The sequence below is a fragment of the Typopeltis vanoorti genome, chromosome 9 (assembly GCF_054136105.1).
Source record: "Typopeltis vanoorti isolate ZY-2024b chromosome 9, IOZ_Tvanoo_1.0, whole genome shotgun sequence".
Taxonomy (NCBI): Eukaryota; Metazoa; Arthropoda; class Arachnida; order Uropygi; family Thelyphonidae; genus Typopeltis; species Typopeltis vanoorti.
The window spans coordinates 41,965,166-41,987,048 of NC_143557.1; the positions used below are offsets into that span (position 1 = coordinate 41,965,166).

General features: G+C 35.7%; 1 protein-coding gene across 1 annotated transcript in view; it reads left to right on the top strand.

Moving 5' to 3' along the window:
- Window positions 1–21,883, top strand: part of Ttc30 (tetratricopeptide repeat domain 30) — a 232,626-nt gene that overhangs the window by 195,055 nt on the left and 15,688 nt on the right. The window contains exon 14 of the mRNA XM_090397606.1: window positions 10,706–10,809. Within this exon, the coding sequence (XP_090253732.1) occupies window positions 10,706–10,809 (104 nt within the window). The remainder of the gene's footprint in view (window positions 1–10,705; window positions 10,810–21,883) is intronic.

Here is a 21,883-nt window from a genome sequence, read left to right on the forward strand (position 1 = left end):
CACAAATTTGAGAAAAATTTAACAAAGGGCTTATGTGAGCCCCCTTATAGCTCAGCATTGGGTACAATCCACTGTGGTGACAAGCATTCACCAGGCTGCCTCCACACCCTGCCATCAGACTGGAAACAGGTGAACCTTGATTCATCACTCCAGAATACATTTTCCACTGGTCTGTTGTCAAGTTCACATGCTGTTTGCACCAGGCCAGACGAGCTACCTTGTTCATTGTTTTGTGATGTTCGGTTTGTATGCTGCTACTCTTCTGTGGAAACCCAGTAAATGGAGTTCTTTTCTTACAGTATTAGTGCTCACCATGGTGTTACTGGCTCTCTTGAACTCATCACGAATGGTCTGTTCCGATTGTAGCCAGTTTATAGTACAGACGATATAGTACCACCCGTTTTAACACTTTCCTGTCCCTGTCAGTCATTTTCAGCAGCCTTCTTGGGTTTTTTCCTGCACGAGTGATGCCAGAACATCTTCATTTCTTGATCACATCACTAACTGTTGATTTTGGATGCTTCATTTGAGTGGCAATGGCATGTATGGACATGCCACCAATGTGACAGCCCACTGTGACACCTCTCTCAAAGTCACTGAGTTCACATTGTGTTTCCATACCACCTGTATTCAACTGCTACTATGATGAAATACTGCTTCCTACTATCTGTACACTGGTTTTTATGTTATTAACAAGCCTGGAATGTTCCATAACTTCAAATAAAAGGAGTGTCCGGACAATTATTGGTAGATAGTGTATGTATATATAGCTTATTATTATTATTATTATTATTATTATTATTATTATTATTATTATTATTATTATTATTATTATTAAGCGATATATCGAGGGAGGCCACATACTACACACACACCAGCTGTCATACTTATTCTTGAATTCATTCGCACTACTTGCACTTACAGCATCCAATGGCAATCCATTCCAATCACCACCACCCTCTGAGAGAAAAATCTAGCCCTCACCCCTTCTTAGCAGTCTTCATTCTCAGCTTCCAAGGATGCCCTCTTGTCCTTTCTCCACCCTCCATAAATTGAAAAATTCCATCAATTGAAATCCTGTATGACCCTTTCAGAAGTTTGTAAGTCTCAATCATATCACTCCCTCTTTCTCCTGTTTTATTAGTGTCTGCAGTCTACAAATTCTCAATTTCTCTTCATAATCAGTATTCCACAATCCTGATATCATTTTTAACACTCTCTTTTGTACTCTCTCCAATAAATCACAATGGAAATCAGGAGACCAGACCTGCACACAATAGTCTAAGTGAGGTCTTATCAAGGCAAAAGACTTAAAGAGGCAAAATGACATCCTTATCTTTACATGTGAATGTTCGTTTCAGCATTGCAATTATCTTTTGAGTTGTATTTGCAATCTTTGCCATATGGCCCCTGAACTTCAATTTCCTATCTACTTATTCACCTAATCAACTCTGTTATGAAATTGAGTCTTCAAACATATGGATATATTTATGGATATTTAGTTTACAAAAGCATAAATATATACAGCATGAAATTATTTGCTGTATAACTATGAATGCCACCATATTCTTATATTTGGGCTCAGTTATGCTCGTAATTCTCTCATTTAACAAAAAAAAGCAATCACAACCAATTATACTCAAACTAAGTAAAACCCAGGCTCTCAACAAGAGCAGCAAAACAAAATGCTGTCACTTGCATCTGCAGAATTCATTGGTTTTTATCCTTTGTGGGCAAACATACAGAATTTCAGTCTCTTGTTTCGGCCAGCATTTGTGCTTTTTGAATTCTCACAAAAGGAATAACACAGAAAACACTCCTACTTCCTGCAAATAAATTCTTTAACCACTTCAGAATGAATTTGTTTTCTATGTGAAGGTCTCAGCCAAGTTTAGTAAAGAAGTAATTAGAACAATGTTAACAAGTTCAAATCACTTTTCAGACTGTTGACTTTGACTCATAAAGAGAACTTACTGGGCCACTTCTGTTTGAATTGGAAAACAACAAGTTTCCTTTAGTTTAATTGAACTGAACTGAACAACTCTTCTATGGATTCAAAACTGTAACAAATTGATATTGTTACTCATTCTGAGTAACAATATCAATTTGTTACACAAGAATGAAAAGACTGAGAAACCATACTGATATTCTTTCTCAGTCTTTTCATTCTTATAAATATTGGAATATTTTCCTAACCTGTTAGCTCTCTCTAACCTCTATCAAACAGTTTTTGTACATGAATCACTCTTCCAACTTCTTCATACTTCATCCTTCAGCTGGTGTCTCATAGACAGCAGCTGAAGAGAATCTGCATTATGTTTCTTCTACAGATATTTCCACAGTCACTGTTCAGTAGAACTAGTATCCATTATGCTTCCATTCCTATTAAACCTACAGAAGCATGAGCAGCAGCTGCCCAACATCCTTTTACAGTTTAACTGTGGATTTACTAAAACTGTTACTCCTGGTTATCTTTTATGCCATCATTTCTGTGGAACATCCTTCACCTATGAAGTATTTACCTAGGACTACAAACTCCACTTCTTCAGGAAGAATATCAACAGATTACTTTGATATTGAACCCATCCTGCACATTACATTTATTTGCTATAGGCTTTGTGGCCTCTCATATGTAGAAGTGATATTAGAAATATATAAAAACTGGCTAGGCCCTTGACCAGTTGTATAATTTGAATCTTTACTCAGGAAAGATTCCTCAGATTGGAAAAAATGTATGATAGGCCCATTGTACAAGGGTGTGCAAAAACTGATGCATCTGACTATCGTCTTATCAGTATCTATAGAGTGGTTGTGAAGATTTTAGAGAGGTTGGTTAAAACTTGCATACAGAAATAGGTCAACAAATGAGATATAATTTGCAAGGAAAAGCATGAGTTTATTAAAGGGAAATCATGTCTGAGCAATGTGTTAATTTTTATAATAATGTTTAACAGCTGAGTCAGATAAAGAGATGGATATGCTATGATAATGTTGGACTTTGCTAAAGCATTTGATAGGATACCATATGAAAGACTGTTGCATAAACTGGAGAATATGGAATTTGAATATGAAATATTGACTTGAATAAGTGGTTAGCTGATGATACAGGGCAATCAGGGATACTATTGATATAAAGCCAGTACAACATGATTTGAATAAGCTGGAACAGTATTCAAATGATAATGGCTGTTAATTCAATGTTAATAAGTGTAAAATAATCCACTTTGGCATGACAAGACTTCCAGCAGCATTTTGTATTGGTGGAATTATGTTTGTCGAAACTTATGAGTCTAGGAATCTTGGGAGGTTATGGTAGGTAGGAATTTGATGTTGAAAGGTCACTTAGAAAAAATTATAAAAATATCTCGGAGTATAATGAAACTAACCTTGACATGTAAGGATAAGTAAAGTCATTTTGCCTCTTTACAAGGCCTTCATACAACTGTACTTGGACTACTGGGACAGATACTATATATAAACAGGAGAAAGAGGAATGGGATGATATGATAGAAGTCTAGAAACTTCTGATGAAAAATTTCATCAACCAATATAAGATATCAGTTGATGGAATTTTTCATTATATGGAAAGTGAAGAGAGGACAAGGAAGCATCTGTGAAAGTTAAATTTGTGTGCAGTTAAGAAAGGGGCGAGAATTAGATTTTTCTCTCAGAGAGCAGTGGGTGAGTGGAACAGTTTGCCCATTGAAGTGGTGAGTACATCTAATGTGAATGAATTTAGGAGAGAATATGACAACTGGTGTAGATTATTCATGGTCTTCCTCAGTGAGTCCTTGACTTCCTGGTGGTCTCTCATGATGATAATAATAATGGTAATATACATCTCGTTCATGACATGCAAAAGCAAATAAAGAAAAACATGAATTTTAAATAAATTTTAAATAAAAATTATAAAATAATATGATATTACAATAAAGTGCATAACTTTGAATTCATTTATTTTATTTTACAGTGGGTGATTGGTTAACGAACAGTTCGGACTGCGAACAAATCAGACAACGAACACTTTTGCGAAAGATTTTTATGTTCAGACAACAAACACATGTTTGTTGTCCGAACATAAAAGTACTTTTCGGAACTTTTTATTTAAAAAAAAAAAAAAACTGATATTATGGGGCCTAAAAAGAGTGGAGTGTCAAGAACTGTGCTCACCATAGAAACCAAGCAAGAGATAATAGCCAAGTTAGAGAGTGGGCAGAAGATATCTGATGTTGCTAGGCATTATGGCTTAAACAGGTCTACAGCAGGCACAATCTTAGCTAAGAAAGTTATATTCAAGAAGACTCAAGTAGCTAAAGGAGTAATGAAAATCACATCTGAGAAACAAAGATGTTCCATCCATGAAAAAAAATGGAGAGATTGCTTTTAGTTTGGATCAAAGAAAGGGAAATGAAAAGAGATGTAACTAGTATGACTATCATTCAAGAAAAGGCCAGAGAAATTTTTGAAGAACTGAAGAAACAAACTCCACATTCATCACATGAGGAGATAGAATTCAAGGCTACCACTGGATGGTTTGCAAAGTTTAGAAGGAGATCTAGCATTAAACATGTGGTAATGTACGGTGAGTCTGCTAGTGCAGATAAAGAAGAAGATGATGAGAAGTTCTTTCTCAAATTTCAAGAATTCATTAAAAAAAGAAGGATATTGTCCACAACAAATTTTCAGTTGTGATGAAACCGGTTTATTTTGGAAGCGCATGCCAAGCTTCCAAATCCTGGGCATAAACCCATGAAAGATCGATTGACATTACTTTTGGGAGCTAACACTAGTGGTGATATGAAGCTTAAATTGCTTCTTGTCTATCACTCTGAGAACCCTAGAGCATTCAACAAAAATTCCATAATTAAAGAAAGAATGCCAGTGATGTGGAGATCGAATGAAAGAGCATGGGTTACACAGGTTCTTTTCAAAGAATGGCTGTTTAAAGTTTGTGCCCCAACAAGGATTGCCTTCAAACCAATGAATTGCTATTGGACAATGCACCAGGACACCCAAAAGACCTTGAAGATAATTTTCTGGAAGACTTTCCCTTGCTGACAGTTCAGTTTCTGCCTCCAAATACCACTTTGTTGATTCAGCCAATTGATCAGGAGGTTATTGCGGGTTTCAAGAAATTGTACATGCGCACTGTTTCGTCGGTGTTTTGAAGCATGCCAGTTCTCCTGAATGATGACATTAAAAACGTTTTGGAAAGAAAAATTTTATATTCTTGAAGCTATCTGTTTCATTCAGAAGGCATGGTCAGAAGTCACTCAACGACAGTTGAATTCTGCTTGGCAAAAGCTGTGTCCATCCTGCATTCAGGGAGATGATGTCCCTGAAATTATGGATGAAATTGTGACAACTGCTAGAGATCTGAAATTGGAGGTGAATGAAGATGATATTGAAGAGCTCATAATGGAACATAAATGATCTGACGACAGACAAACTCTTGAATGAAGAACACCAAAAAACTCAGCGAGATGTGTTTTCTTCTGAAAAAAGAGGAAGAGGAAAGAGGACCAATGCCGACATCTGCTATTAAAGATCTTTTGAAGAAGTGGGAGGATGTCAGAACAACATCTTAGAATGGCACCCAGATCAGGTTGAGGTCAATAAGCTTGGGGATCTCTATAACGACAATGCTATTAATCACTTCCGAAAAATTCTGAAGAAGAGAGAAAAGCAATTGACATTGGACAGATTCTTTACCACCCCACAAACGGAAAAAAAAACGTGACTGATGAAAATGCAAGACTGTGTATGTATGGGGTGCTTAAGGGTCAAAGCTGTATAACTGAGAGGAGACCTCCACATAGCCGTTAAAGGAATGTGGAGAACCGACAAGGGCTTCTGACCTAATGTCCAATCCTCACCTTCTCGTGGTGCACCCTGTTGGGTATCTACTTTGATACTGAACGAACGAGGATGGGCTGGCAATTTGGGATTTAGCCGACCAAATTGTATTCTTATTGGTTAAACCAAAATAAAAAATGATGGTACAACATGTCAAAATTTCATGCCAGTTGGGGCGTCGCCCGGTTAAACAAGCTCCCCGCTGTTTTCACCAGGGAACCAGGGTGAACAGCGAAAAGTCAGCTACTGCAACAAATCTGAAAACAAACCCCAACTCAACATCACCAGAGTTAAAGATCGGTACTATCAACATAAGAAGCCTGAATGGCAAAGAAATGGAGCTAGATGAGGAATTAGATAAGTACCAGATCGACATAATAGGGGTGACTGAAACAAAAAAGACCAAAACTGGTGAGATCTTTCTGGGCAATAAATACAAAATGTAATATTCAGGCAATGACAATCAAGGAAAAGAAGGAGTAGCCATAGTATTCAACACAAAATACGAGGCTAATCTTCTTGAATGGCAGTCAGTATCAAGTAGAGTAATGTGGGCAAATATGAGAATGGGGAACTGGACAATGAGACTTATTTGTGCCTATGGTCCCACAGAGGGGTTCTACTAAGGTAGAAGTGGAGGAATTTTTTGACGCTTTAGAAAAAGCAACTGACACAATGAAAAAGGAAAAGTTGGTCCCTGTCGGGGATCTAAATAGCAGAGTAGGAAATGATTGTGAGATATACAAAAATATTTTGGGAAAATTTGGAGAAAAGAGCAAAGCTAATAATAATGGCAAATATCTGTTGGATTTCTGCTCAGGACATGGACTGGTTATTACTAACACTATGTTCCAACATAAAAATATGCACAAATTCACATGGAGAGAAGAGGCTAGGAATAAGAAAAGTCTCATTGACTATGTTATTGTTGATAGTGATGTTTTCTCCCTGGTGCAGGACACCAGAGTGTACAGAGGATTTGAAATTGGAAGTGATCGCTATTTAGTCTTGAGCAGGATAAAATTGAATTTCATATTGAAAAGAATAACATGCAAGAAAGTTTTAAAGCGAATAAAAGTTGAGCAGCTCTCAGATGTGAACTGTAGACTAAAATACAGAAAGATTATTGAAAAGAAAATGAAAGAGTTTGAGAACAGGAATCAAACCTTGGAGATTCAGTGGCAAACTCTGAAGAAAACATTGATTGATTCTGCCAGAGAGGCATGTGGTGAGGTTGTGTGCAAGAATAAAAAAATCAGAACTCCCTGGTGAATACAGGAAGTTAAAGAGGCAGTGAAGGAAAAGAAGAAAGCATATCAAAAGTTCATGGCAAATAAGTCAGCTTTTACTCTTACAGAATACAGAGACAAATGTAAGAAAGCTAAACAGTGTGTAAAACTAGCTAAACAAAAGTCATGAGAGGACTTTGGCAAGAATATAGAAAATAAATCTCAAGAAGGTGGTAAGATATTCTGGACGTTGTTGAAGAAGCTTAGAAATGGAGGAAAGAGTGTTGTAAAAGGAGTTAGAGATGATAAAGGTGACATGAAAGCGGGAGAAAAAGATATCCTTGAAGTATGAAGTAATTACTCTTAAAAATTGCTAAATGAAACAAGCAGTGATAGCACAGTGGTAAAAAAACACTCATACAGGCATACATATTCATACTTGAAGTAGAAAAAGCCATCAAAGGCTTGAAATGTGGAAAGGCAGCAGGAGTAGATGATATTCGACCAGAAATGCTGAAGTATGGTGGTATAAAAGTCTTACAGTGGCTGCACTGCATAGTTCAGAAAGCTTGGACAGAGGGACGAATTCCCGATGATTGGAGTAGAGCTCTCATAGTACCCATATATAAAAAGGGAAATAAAACTGAATGTGAGAATTACAGAGGTATTTCCCTACTGAGTGTTCCTGGCAAGATCTATGCAAGTATACTTGAGAAACGGTTGAGAAGAATTGTGGAAGAAAAGCATGGTGAAGAACAAACTGGATTCAGGCCAAATAGAGGCTGTCAGGATCAGATCTTCACTTTAAGACAAATAGCTGAGAAAGCATGGGAATATAACAAAGATCTGTATTTAAGTTCTGTCGATTTGGAAAAGGCATATGACAAGGTGCCAAGAGAGAAGCTATTCAATACGCTGCAGTTATATGGTGTCAATGGGGCATTATATCAAGCAATACTTAGTCTTTATTTGAGTTGTAAGTCAGCAGTTAGAATTGAAGGAAGTACAGGAAGATGGTTTAATGTTAAATCTGGTGTGAGACAAGGATGTACCTTATCCCCTCTGTTATTCATTCTCTATATGGATCACATTATGAACGAAAGTGGTATTAAACATGATATCAGAATTGGATATATAATGTCAGCTCTTTGCTTTATGCAGACGATGTTATACTTCTAAATAAACCCGCTACAAGTCTGCAAGATTCTCTGACTAAATTGAATAACTGTTGTAATAGACATGGTATGAAGGTCAGCAATAAAAAGACAAAGACAATGAAAATAGGTAGAATCATTGAAAATGTCAACTGTGTTGTGAATGGAGAACCTGTGGAACAAGTGAAACATTTCAGCTACTTAGGCACGATTTTTACTGAAGATGGTAAATTAAATATAGTAATAGACAACAGAATCAGCAAAGCTGGTATGGTGGGAAGTCAATTGAATAAATTCATATGGAATAAGAGAGAAATTAGTCAGAACACTAAATTAGCTGTATACAAGACAGTGTTCAAACCAGTTTTAACTTATGGATCTGAGAGCTGGGTCAGAAGTAAAACACTTGACCAAAGACTAGAGACCGCAGATATGAGAGTCCTGAGAAAGATTAGAGGCTTGAACAGATGGCATCAATGGCAATATCATATTAAAAATGAGGATATTAGGAAAGAACTTGACATTGTCAGCATCCAGGAATGCATTAACAGAGCTAATCTCAGGTGGTATGGTCACTTAAATAGAATGGGAGAGGAAAGATTAGCAAAACAAGTGTTCTCTGCCAGGTTGGCAGGAAAATGACCCAGAGGAAGACCAAGATATAGGTGGATTGATACGGTACAAAGTGCCTTAGATGATAGAAATATAAGATCTGATAATGTTGGAGACTTGACAAGTAACACACTGATTTGGAGGAAAATTGTAGATAGGAAGTTAGTAATTATGTAAATTTTTCATGTAGTACTGACATATCCTGTATACCCCTTGAGGGTACATGGCAGGAATTTGATGATGATGATGATGTGTATGTATGTATGTATTATTGTTATAAATAAATGTAGTAAGAAATTATGTAATTATTTATTTATTTTTTTGGGTCTCCAGAACGAATTAATCAAATTCCCATAAAAATCTATGGTAAATCGATGATCGGTTAACGAACAATTAGGGTAGCGAACATCGTCTTTGAACGGATTATGTTCGTTAACTGATCAACTACTGTATTTTATTTTATTTTTTGTTGATTAATTTTGATGGTATATATTAGAACACAGACTGATAAGTAGATGATTAATTTATTGACTAATTGCTGATATTTTGCTGGTATTTTAACCAGCATGTTGTGATCACAAAAAACAGTTTGTCACAGTGCACGAGACAGCAACAATCTGGTGTAACTAAAGTATAGAAGCTTTTACAAGTCAGAGAGATTGTTCTTAGAATCAACATAAGTCTTGAAACATACTCCGAACCTCAACAAGTATGGCTGTGTAAATTTGCCTAAGATTTGGGAGACAGTAATCTTAAAGCATAATACCTGTTATCTCTCACGTTTTTTTTTTATTTTTTTTTTACATAGAGGGTACCTAATTAGGACTTTAGTCTTTGTGTTGTAGCTACAATTGTTCTTACTAGTCCCATTGTTACACCAGATTGTTGTTGTTTTTGTCTTGCACACTGTGACAAACTATTTTTTTGTGCTCTGAAGATGCTGGTTAGAATACCAGTGAAATATCAGCAATAAGTCAATAAATTAATTATTTACTTATCAGTCTGTGTTCTAATATATACTGTCAAAATTAATCAGCATGTATGACTAACACATAAGCCTTTCTACATGCTCATTTATTTTTTATTTGTGGGTCAACTAAATATATACAAATCAAATGAAAAGCAGCACTTTTTTATGAAACATCTGCAAGTTCACTTGAAAAATTATCCAGTTGGAGTATACATTGAAAGCATTCATTATTACACAAGTTAAGACAATGATTGTTAACTCCAGGACTGATCTAAGAGAAAGAGAGAGGGGGGGGGAGCAGCATTCATAATGGAAATCATAAATGCTTTCAATGCATACTCCAACTGGATGATTTTTGAATTATCTAGTTAAGAAAACAAACATCAAAGAATGTTTGTTTCCTTAATGCTATAATAATTTAAAGAATGGGTGATTCTTCAGTTTGGAGATTTGGTTTGATATTTTTTCGGTTTGAACTATAGCTGAAGCAGCCAAGCTATGAGGCCAGTATATAATGCCTGTTCATTTCATGCATTCTGTCAGCCAGTTTATCTGTTTTATGAGATGAAAATTCTGCCACCAATATGGAAGACCAACAATCTCACAATTCATTACCTCCTAGACAGTATTCAACTCCATGTCTTTCCAGTCAAAAGGTAAATGATGCAGTCCTTGTGATTGTGCTGGGGTGGCATTCCTAATGTGAGGATGGCTGTAGAAAAGAAATGTTCTGCTGAAGATTAGTCAGTGTTCCTCTACACATCCATCTTTGCCACTGTTTTAGTAATGTCCCTATTCTGTATTTTTAGAACATATTTCTGTTTTAATCATACTATTTTTTGTACTGTTTTATGTATTATCCTATTTTGTACTTTTTTTTTAAGGCAGAAGAATTAATGAGAAAGATTGAAAAAGAGGAAGAGCAGTTAGCTTATGAAGATCCAGATAAAAAAATATATCATCTTAGTATTGTTAATTTAGTTATTGGGTATGTCATGATTCTCTTTACATGTTTGAAATATAAATATATTCTGTTATATTTATCCTGCTCTCCTCTAAATCTTTAAATCTATTCATATATGCAATAAAAAAAAATTAGGATTTCGAACTAAATGTTTGATGAAATTGCAATTTTTTTTTCTTTCTCTCCAACTTTCTGCCCATTTACAATAATAATGTGCTATCGATCAAACAATCTCTCTCTCTCTCCCTCATGTTAGACTACAATAAAAAATAATGATTTTATTTAAAAATATTTTTTATATAGACTTGCAGTAAACCTAAATGAAATATAGCTCTGATAAAAGTATTGTACCAATCAAATGGTTTCATCACATCATTTAACTTGTTTTCTGGGGTGCTTATTTAAAAAAAAAAAAAATCTATCTTCTTCGTATTCTATTGGCACTACAGCCCCATGTAGGACCTTAGCCTCCTATCTTTGGGTTTCATAACTAACTACGAGGTGGGGTCGTTACCCCTACGCTCAACTATGTGTAATTGTCTGTGAAGCGTTGTGTTCTTAAGACTGGTTTGCCTGCTTTGTGGGAGGAAAAACCCCAGGTACATAATACATAGAAGAAAAAAAAAAAAAAAGAGATACATATAAAACATTACTGTGGTACATCACCAAAGTTCAAAATTATTAACGGATTGCTCACAATAGTATGAATTCATGGACTAGCTATGTTGTTCTCATGCACCAGTACGTGATCTCGAGACCACCATAGCTGAATAGCAGAGGAGTAACAATCAGAAAGGTTGTCGCTGAGGTTGACATTAAGTGAAAAGGATTTAGTGCAATTTCTGTTGATTCTAAGATTTTTGTTTCACGTTCATCATAGCATTTGTAAATAATTTTGGAATTATCCTAGTTTACTGAATGTATAGTGGACTGATGGTCATTAGGATCAGAAGAATTAAGCACATGACTGGATATATATATATATATATATATATATATATATATATATATTCAAAATGTGAAAAAAGGTCCACCAGCAAAATTTTTGATGAAATTAAAAAATGAAATTAAAAAAAAAACTTTTGATAGTATTAGAGAAGTGCTAAATCTCAGCCAGTGTTGTGTTATGACCACAACCCACAATTAATGTTGTCTGGTTTTAGTCAGATGGTTCCACTAGATATATGATACAGCCCATAGCTGCAACAATAGAAAGAAAATAAATCACACATTGAAACAGAAACTTAAAAAGAGTACATTAAAAATATTGTAAATTTCAAAAGATACTTTTATCACATTCTGCACATGTTAATTTTTGAAATAATTTGATGTGACTTTCAATAACTTAGCAGCAATGTAAAACAGCTTCCAGTAGTGAAATCTAAACCAAAAGCACTAATAAAAGGTGAAAAAAAAAAAAAATATATATATATATATATATAGGCTCATGGTGAATATATTGTTCATCATCTTTTAGTGCAGTGCCGAGGCATCTCCAATGCTGAATGTGATATTCTCATAAACTCTCTGGTCAATTTCAAAGCTTTTAAAGTATCAAAATTATATTGGAAGTATCAGATATTTAATATCATTTCTTTGAATTTCAATATTTTATTTTTGTTATTTTGTTTATATTTTTAATTAATTATTATTATTATTTTTTTTATAAGTTTCACAAACTATAGCAAATTAATGCCATTTGTGGCCAAGAGTTAATAGAAAAATAATGTGTTAATGTTTTTTTTTGAATATCTGAAAGTTTTTTTGGGAAATAATTCATGAGGAAAGGTTGTTCCAGAGAATAGAGATATAGAATGAAAGAGAAGTGGGAAAAGCAGGTTCATTGGGCTTGCAACTGAATGGTAATTAGATGTTAGGCAGTTGCTATCAGGTTGTTCTAGGATTCAAAGGCTGAGGGGAGGAATGATGGTTGCCAGTCTTGTGAAATATTGCTCATGAAAGTACATGTAGACTAGGCACAAAGCAGAAACAGAAGATCTCTGAAACAGTGATTGGAGTACATCTGTGAGAGAAGGATCATCAGTTAGCCAGACTGTCCTCTTTCGGACATCATCCAAGAATTTTTTAGTAGAAGATTGGTGCATCGTCCAGATGTGAGCACATTCTTCTGAGGTTAGAGATTTTGGGATTTCTACAGATTTGGTATCTGAATATGTGAAAAGTAGCATTGATCTTGAGTGGAAAAGGATATTGAGTTTCTTGGAGACTGTGAATGTTCAGGTGTGATGTGATTGTGCCAGAAAAGGATGGAGGTAATTGTATTATCAAGAAGAGAGGTCTGGTTTGGGGAGTAAGGTGTAACGAAAGGTATGAGGAAGTGAACCAAGTACTCTTTTATGAGAAAAAATACAGGATTATGTTTTGAAAGTTGCCATCATTTCATGAGATCGGTGTTTAAGGCACTGATTGTAGAAGACCTTAAAGTTTTGGGATGTTTGAAGCAAGGTTTGAGTAGAAGGAATGAAGCATGCTGTTATCAATAAAACTAAGGATATGGTTTCAGTGAGAGATCATTTATGTAAAAAGAGGGTTGTTTGATATAACAGAAGTTTGAGCTCATCTGCAATGGTAGAGAAATTAGAAAAGTACACCACTCAAGCAGGGTTCTTGTCTTCTTTCGGCATAAATTTTAGCACATCTTTACACTGGAAAATAGTATGATTAGTCCATATCCAGAACAGAATGCAGCAGATATCCATTATTGTTATTATCAGATTTTTGCTCTTTTCTACTAATTTTCCCAAAATTTCTATATGTGTGTTATGTTCATTGTCTACGATATTAATTAAAGCTCCGACAAGAATCAGATTTTCCTTTTTCTTTATGCCAACTGTCTCTGCGTTGAGCCTTTGTTTGCCCAAACATGGATATTGCAGTAACAAGAGAGGTAAAAGCCTGTAAAGAAACTAAATGAAATGGAGGTGCATAGCACATTACAGAACCTTGATGTGAATACAGCTTTGAACTGCTTTTAAATAGTGCTTTGCATACCTGCCATATCTCAGTTTGAATATAGTGATTGACACATCAAAATAAAAATAAATAAATAAAAAAAAACAAAAAAACATCATAAACTTATTAGCTATTCTTCACAATTGCATTATTCATCCAACAAATATTACATGATAAATGAATGATTCCCCAAAGCTACAATGTTCACCATCCAAATTTGACAAATTCCCCTATTTCGATCAGTGTAATCCTTGTTATAATAAAAGAGGATTATATAGGATATTTTTGGAAAATAACACTGTATTGTGAAGCTCATAAGACATTCAAGTATCTGCATTGATTTAAAGCATGTTCCACTGCCACTGTCTTGTAGTACAGAAGCTGCATGTTGGGAAGTCCTATTAACATATTGTGAAGGAATATAGCCTGTATATCTGATGTCTGTGGTACATATGTAAGTTTTTATATATAAAAGTTTGTGAAAAGCCCTCATTGGGTGGGTCATCATGTTGAATAAATGTGTTATTTATTATTATTATTAAGAGAAACCTCCATGGAATCAGATACTCATTGAGGGAGGACACATACTACATGCATCAGCTGTCATGCTTGTTCTTGAATCCATTCATATTGCTTACACACGACACCCAATGATAATTACTTCCAATCACACACCACTCTATGAGAAAAATCTAGATCTCACCCTTCTTAGCAGTATTCATTCTCAGCTTCCAAGGATACCCTCCTGTCCTATTCCCACCCACCATAAAATAAAAAATTCCATCAACTGAAATCTTGTATGACCCTTTCAGAATGTAAAGCTCAATCATATCACCCCTCTTTCTCCTCTTTGCAGTCTACAAATTCTCAATCTGTCTTCATAATCAGTAAATCCTGATATCATTTTATTACTCTTCTTTGAACTCCCTCCACTGTATCAGAATCACAGTGGAAAACAGGAAACCAGACTTGCATACATTAGTTCAAGTGAGGTCTTATCAAGGCTTTGTAATGAAACAAAATGAAATCCTTATCTTTGCATGTCAAAGTTAGTTTCAGCATTGCAGTTATCTTTTGAGTTGTATTTGCATTCTTTGCTACATGGTCCCTGAACTTTAACTTTCTATCTACTAACACTCCAAGATCTCTACCCTTATCAGTTTCTTCTAGCATAATTCCATCAGTATAATATGATATTCGATATCTGATCATGCCAAACTGCATGATGACTTTACATTTACTGATGTTCATTTTCCCATGCCCACTATTCCAAAGCAGGAAATTATGACTAACTGAGGAGTATGCTAACTAATATTTAAGGAATTGACAGCGTATACTAGAAATATAAATTAAATAAACTTTAATATATACTTTCCGATATTTTGGCAAACGTCACGTTGCCATCTTCTTGGGAACTTAATACAAAGACACGTGCACACAAGTACTACATAACAGCAAATGAGAACTGAAGCTAACGTTTTCCTAAAGTCCTGATGGTGCTCCCTGGCCGGTATTGGTGGTTCTTGGCCTTTGGGCTGAAGTTCTTCTGATAAATGTTTCCCAAATTTGGGGCAGTCTCATGCATCCAAATTTGTTGAGGTTTGGCATGTTCTTAAGGCTGAGGCTGATTCCATGAATAGTCTTTCATACTTGAACTTGCTGCGGTGTATGACTGTGGCTTTCTTCCATCTTATTCTGTGGCAAGTATCCAGAGCGTGGTCTGCAACAGACTAAAACCCTATAACTCTAGACCCCCCCCCCTGCATATATGGGCTCCCAGAAATACATAAAGAAAATGTGCCATTATGTCCCATAGTGGATGACATTGATTTCCCCCACTTACAAACTAGCCAAGCATTTAGCCAAAGCGCTCTCACACTATACTGGCAACACACCATCACACATAAAAAACTCATCCCACTTCAAAGCCAGTATAGAAAGCCTTACACTGCAACATAATGACATAATGGTCAGTTTTGATGTCTCCTCCCTATTCACGAATGTACCCCTCAAAGAAACCCTAGAGCTAATCCAAGCTAAATTTCCTCCCGATGTCTCGGCCCTATTTCAGTTTACAATGAACTCAGGCTATTTCGTTTGGCAGGAAAAATTTTACAAACAGAGAGGGGACAGCTATGGGTTCACCACTTTCCCCACCCTTGGCCAACTTCTTTATGGAAACTATTGAAGAGAAAGCCTTAAACTCAGCCCCACAAAAACCTACCATATGGCTTCGCTATGTTGATGATGTGTTTGCTATTTGGCCACATGGCCCGGATTCACTCCTCTCCTTCCTAACACACTTAAACAACCAACACCTTAGAATCAAGTTCACCCTGGAAAAACAATAACTTCCCCTTCCTAGACACACTAGTCACCCGCCAACCTGATGGAACCTTGGTTTTCTCAGTTTATAGAAAACCCACCCATACAGGCAGATACATTCACCAACAATCCCATCACCCCCCCTCACAACAGTATGGAGTTATTAAGACACTATTCAATAAATAGTGTCTGTTCAAATAATCTGTTCAAATGATCAAGCCCTAACCACTGAACTAAATCACATCTGTGACACTTTCTCAGCCAATGGCTACCCCCCCCCTCCCTTCACAAAAAATATTACTCTAAATCCATCACCATTCCCTACATCCGAGGCACCTCGGAAAAAATCAACAAAATCTTAAGAAAACATGACTTAACCACTTGTTACAGACCACATAGAAAATTGGCATCCCTTATCCACTCCACTAAAGACCAACCACTTCCCCTAGACCTACCTGGTGTATACCAGGTCTCTTGCAGCTGTAAATTGTCTTACTTTGGCTAAACAGGCAGGACAGCAAATATCAGAATCTCAGAACACAAGGGCGATTTCACCAGTACAGCCACTCTGGGCTTGCAGACCATGCTCTGGATACGCGCCACAGAATAAGATGGAAGAAAGCCACAGTCATACACTGCAGCAAGTTCAAGTATGAAAGACTATTCATGGAAACAGCCTCAGCCCTTAGGAACATGCCAAACCTCAACAAATTTGGATGCATGAGACTGCCCCAAATTTGGGAAACATTTATCAGAACTTCAGCCCAAAGGCCAAGATCCACCAATATATCCCACCAGGGGGCACCATCAGGACTTTAGGAAAACGTTAGCTTCCTAGCTTCAGTTCTCATTTGCTGTTATGTAGTACTTGTGTGCACGTGTCTTTGTATTAAGTTCCCAAGAAGATGGCAACATAACATTTGCCGAAATATCGGAAAGTATATATTAAAGTTTATTTAATTTATATTTCTGGTATACGCTGTCAATTCCTTAAATATTAGTTATCATGTTTAACCAGCGTATAAGCCTCTCAACAAGAATAATGAGGAGTATGCTGAGTTCAGTACAATGGTATTAGTTGCTGGATGGGAAAAATATCAACAGTGCATGGGAAGCATTTAAAAAATAATTAAATGATGCAATATCAGAATGTGTCCCAAGCGTTCAAAAGAGTAAACAGGACAGGAGTGAAATAAATGTGTAATCTTATCAAGCAAGAGATTTGTAAGAAAAGGATGATGTGGAAGGAATACCGTGTGCATAAGGATGATGTCTGTTATGAAAATTATAAGCAGCATGCCAGAAGAGTCATAACTATTGTATGACTATTCATATCCAACTTACTCAAATCATTCTACAAGTACTGCATTCCTGATTACTCTACCTGTCTTTGCATCATCAGCAAATAGCTGTATATCACTTGTTAATTCCTTCCCAATGTCATTAATGTACAGATTGAATAACAGTAGACCAAGGATTGATCCTTGTACACCACCTGTTACCTTAAATTTTGCAGACACAACACCTGTATACCACTTTTTGATATCTGTCCATCAGCCATCCTCTTATCCACGCTAATATTTTACAATCCAAACCCATATTCTCCAATTTATGCAAATCTTCCATTCTGTACTTTTTCTCAAAAGCCTAAGCAAAATCCAAAAGTATCATGCTGTATCCATTCTCCTTGTCTAGCTCATTAATAACATTATTATAAAATGTGAGCAAGTTGCTAAAACATGACCTTCCCTTAGTAAACCCATGTTGTTTATTGCAAAGTAGAGATTCTCTGTCAAAACATTTCTGAATGCAAGCCCTAACCAGCTTTTCCAAAATCTTTGCCACCACTCCTGAGATACTGCTTGGTCAGTAGTCGGATACATCAGTCTTTGCACCACTCTTGTGGAATGGTATCACAATACATTCTTTCCACTCCTGTGGAATCTTCAGTGTTCTAAGACTCAAATTATATAGCCTGGTTCAGGCTATATAGCCATTATATAAAAAAAAATTATATAGCCAGTTATATAGCAACAAATTATATAGCCAGTTCAGCTGAACACTCTTTTAGCACCTATGCTGATATCCCATTAGTTCCTATTGCTGAATTCTTATTTAGTTTGTGCAACAACTCTAATACCTCCTCCTCATACACCTAAGTTTCTTCATTCAGTGAAGAGAATGGAATGAACTCAATGTTGCATACACTAGGTTGATAGCTTTTAGCTAGTGTGAATGGACTTTTTTATAGGACGTTCAATGATACACCACCAGCCACCTCTTTACTAATTAACATATCTAGAAAAGGAATTATTGTATTGTTTTCTATGTAGCCAGCAAAGGTTGGTCGATTGGTAGTGCCTCTGCTACTAATGGCTCGCAAAAAGTTAAGCAAGTTTGAGCACGGTTAGTAGTTGGAAGGGACAGTCATTCGATTATGTTGGCACTCTCCCTCGATGAGTCTTTGGACTCCCTGGAGGTGTCTAATAATAATCTGTTCTATTTTGATAGACTGTATTACTTATTGGAGTCCATTGAAAAAAAAAAAAAGAAAGAAAAAAGAAAAAACATTTAGATCATCCATGTAATGCCACCATATGGCTAGTTTCAAAATAGCTTATGATAATGTTAAAGATACCAAGCAATTTTAAACCTGGTTTTACTCCATTTTTTCCAAGTAAGCAAACAGACAAAATGTCAAGTTTGCGCCTGCAATATATGCAAGACTAACTGATCCCACAGGTAGTGCAAGACCAAGGCAACTCGTGGTAGAGGTGGAGCAAGCTCTGATCACTAATCTTAATATTTACCCTTAATGCCAAAACACATCTCCAAGAAGGGGATGTATGATGTTTTGTATTAAAGGCAAGGGGCCACTACCCAGACCGGTTTCGACCTTTATTGAGGTCTCATCAGTGGGAGCCAGGCTAGAAATACCAAGATTTAGTAATGCAGAGCTTGTAAGTATTTTACCAAAACGAGTTACCATAAGGTGTTATAACCTTATTAAATAAAAATCTCAGGAGGAGATATAGATGTAGAAAGTATTTTTAACTTGGGTATAGTTATGTTAAAGATACCAAGCAATTTTAAACCTGGTTTTACTCCATTTTTTCCAAGTAAGCAAACAGACAAAATGTCAAGTTTGTGCCTGCAATATATGCAAGACTAGCTGATCCCACAGGTAGTGCAAGACCAAAGCAACTCATGGTAGAGGTGGAGCAAGCTCTGATCACTAATCTTAATATTTACCCTTAATGCCAAAACACATCTCCAAGAAGGGGATGTATGATGTTTTGTATTAAAGGCAAGGGGCCACTACCCAGACTGGTTTTGACCTTTATTGAGGTCTCAAATGGAGTAAAACCAGGTTTAAAATTGCTTGGTATCTTTAACATAACTATACCCAAGTTAAAAATACTTTCTACAGCTTATGATAATGCTACCTCTTCAAATTTCTCCATGTATAAGTTGGTAAGCATTGCTAATAACCAGCTGAACACTTTATATTTGGATGTAGAACTTTTCTTTCTATTTAAAGTAAGAGCAGTGAAAACAGTGGCTAAACGTTCTGTTGTATCTGGTGGAAATAAATCTGAATTTAAATAATAATATTTATTTTTATTATTATTAAAATTATTATAACAGAAAATTTTAAATAATACAGTTGACCTTTAAATGTGGCGGTTAGGAGAACTGCCCCCCCTGTCGTTCGAAAATCTGCATATAACTTTTTACTCCCCAAATACTTAACTACTGATAGGCTACTGTTAACAGGAAGCCTTACCAATAACATAAACAGTCGATTAACACATATTTTATATGGTATATAAAAGGGGGGGGGGGAGCTGGGCCTCCCCAAAAAAAGAATAAGGAAAAAACACTAGAAAATTTTCTAAAAATCTTTTCCTAATTAAAATTAACTTTTTTTAAAATTTATGTTGTCTCGTGGCCTCTATTTCTATACTACTTATGAATTAGCAGTCACATAAGGTGGGAATACCTTATAGCTCTCAGGAATCACGGTCATTGTGAACGCAAGGCGAACGAGGTTGTGCTTGGGTGGACTGAGTGCTACTTCGTTTGCCCGAGTTGGGCCAGCGGAGATCACAGGTTTCATGTATTGCCGATCACTGCAGATGCTCAGTCATAGGTCATATGCAATGTGTAGTGTCTATTCTCAAATCGTCTACTCAACCCCCCCCCCCCCAAGATTAAATCTTGAATGTGCCATTGATATATACTATATTCTTACAATAAAGTAAGCTATAAACAAAATCATAAGGAAGTGATAATACATTTAGATTACTGTACTGTATTTATCAATATTGTAAGTTTACGTCATCTGTTGACAAGACGAATTGTCTGTGTGTCAGTACCTACATCACTATTGTCTTATATGATACAAAACACTGCAGATGTTATACATATTACTAGACATCAAAAATGAAAAGATAACATGAAAAAGAAATTATTCATATTTATTTACAGGTATAACGATTTAGCAGCAATATGATTGCTTTATGGTAGCCTAGTGCAATCGATGCGACTGCTTCGTGGTAGCTAGCCTATACACTGATGAATGAATCGTTATAATAAATTTTTATTTTATGCTAATTAATAAACTATTTAACTAATTAATAATAGTTAATTTTACGCGGTTATGATTTAACACTGCATCTTTACATTTGTTTACATTTCTCTCGACTTCAAATGGCTATGTTCATGTCTGTAAGTGTTTGTGTACATAAGGTTTGAGAAATTTTAACTTTTTATAAATAGATTTGTGTATAGTTTATAGCACTAAATGATAAAATAGACTAGTATCTACATATATTTTATGCATTTGTGATATGCCTAACTTTTTCTTAATTTTTTCGATATTTCTAAGCTATGCGATTTGTCTGCGAGTTTTTTGAAATTGTTCAAATCTCTAAAAATTTTTCCAATATATTTATTCATAAAAAAACTTGCATAAGTGAGTCTGTGCAGTTCAAACGCATGTTCTTCGGGAGTCAGCTGTATGTATTTATATATATGTTTTTTTTTTGATAAAATAAGTCGGTAGAAAAGTAAAGAAACAAAATTACTTTGTTTTTTAGTTCAAGGAACTTCAAGTTTTGTAGATCCTTATTTCACACTGATATATATACAGTTGATCCTTGAAGAACACGGGTTTGAACTCTGCTGATCCACTTACACTCAGAGTTTTTCAATAAATATATTTCTATAATCCACAAATCTTCAGCTTGTCCTCATGAGACTCATATGGTATCAGGTCATTTCATAGACCTGATACCATTTTGGTCACTCAGATCTGGAACCTCTCCATCTCATTCTCCCTAAAAACTCAGGTGACCAGATCTGCACACAGTAGTCAAGATGGATCTTATTAAGGCTCTATAAAGAGGTATAATGACCTGCTTGTCTCTGTTCATCAGGGTATTCTTCAGTAACCAAGTAACCTAATGAACTTCTACAGCCACTTTTGCAACGTGCCCTGTAAACTTTAACTTCCTATCCAGTAACACCCTCAAATCCCTGGTTTAATTAGTTTCCTGTACATTTCCCTCAGTGTGATGCATAGCTGTAATCTTTTCACCCCAAATGCATAACCTTACACTTTGTCACATTAAACTGAAATCCATTTTCTTTTGCCCAGTATGCCAGTCTATCCAAATCATCCTGCAAAATTTTAACATCATCTGTATTAACTATTGCTCTACCCAATTTTGCATCATCAGAAAACATCTGAATAGTTCCTCTCAGATCCTTTCCTATATAGATTGTTAATGAACAA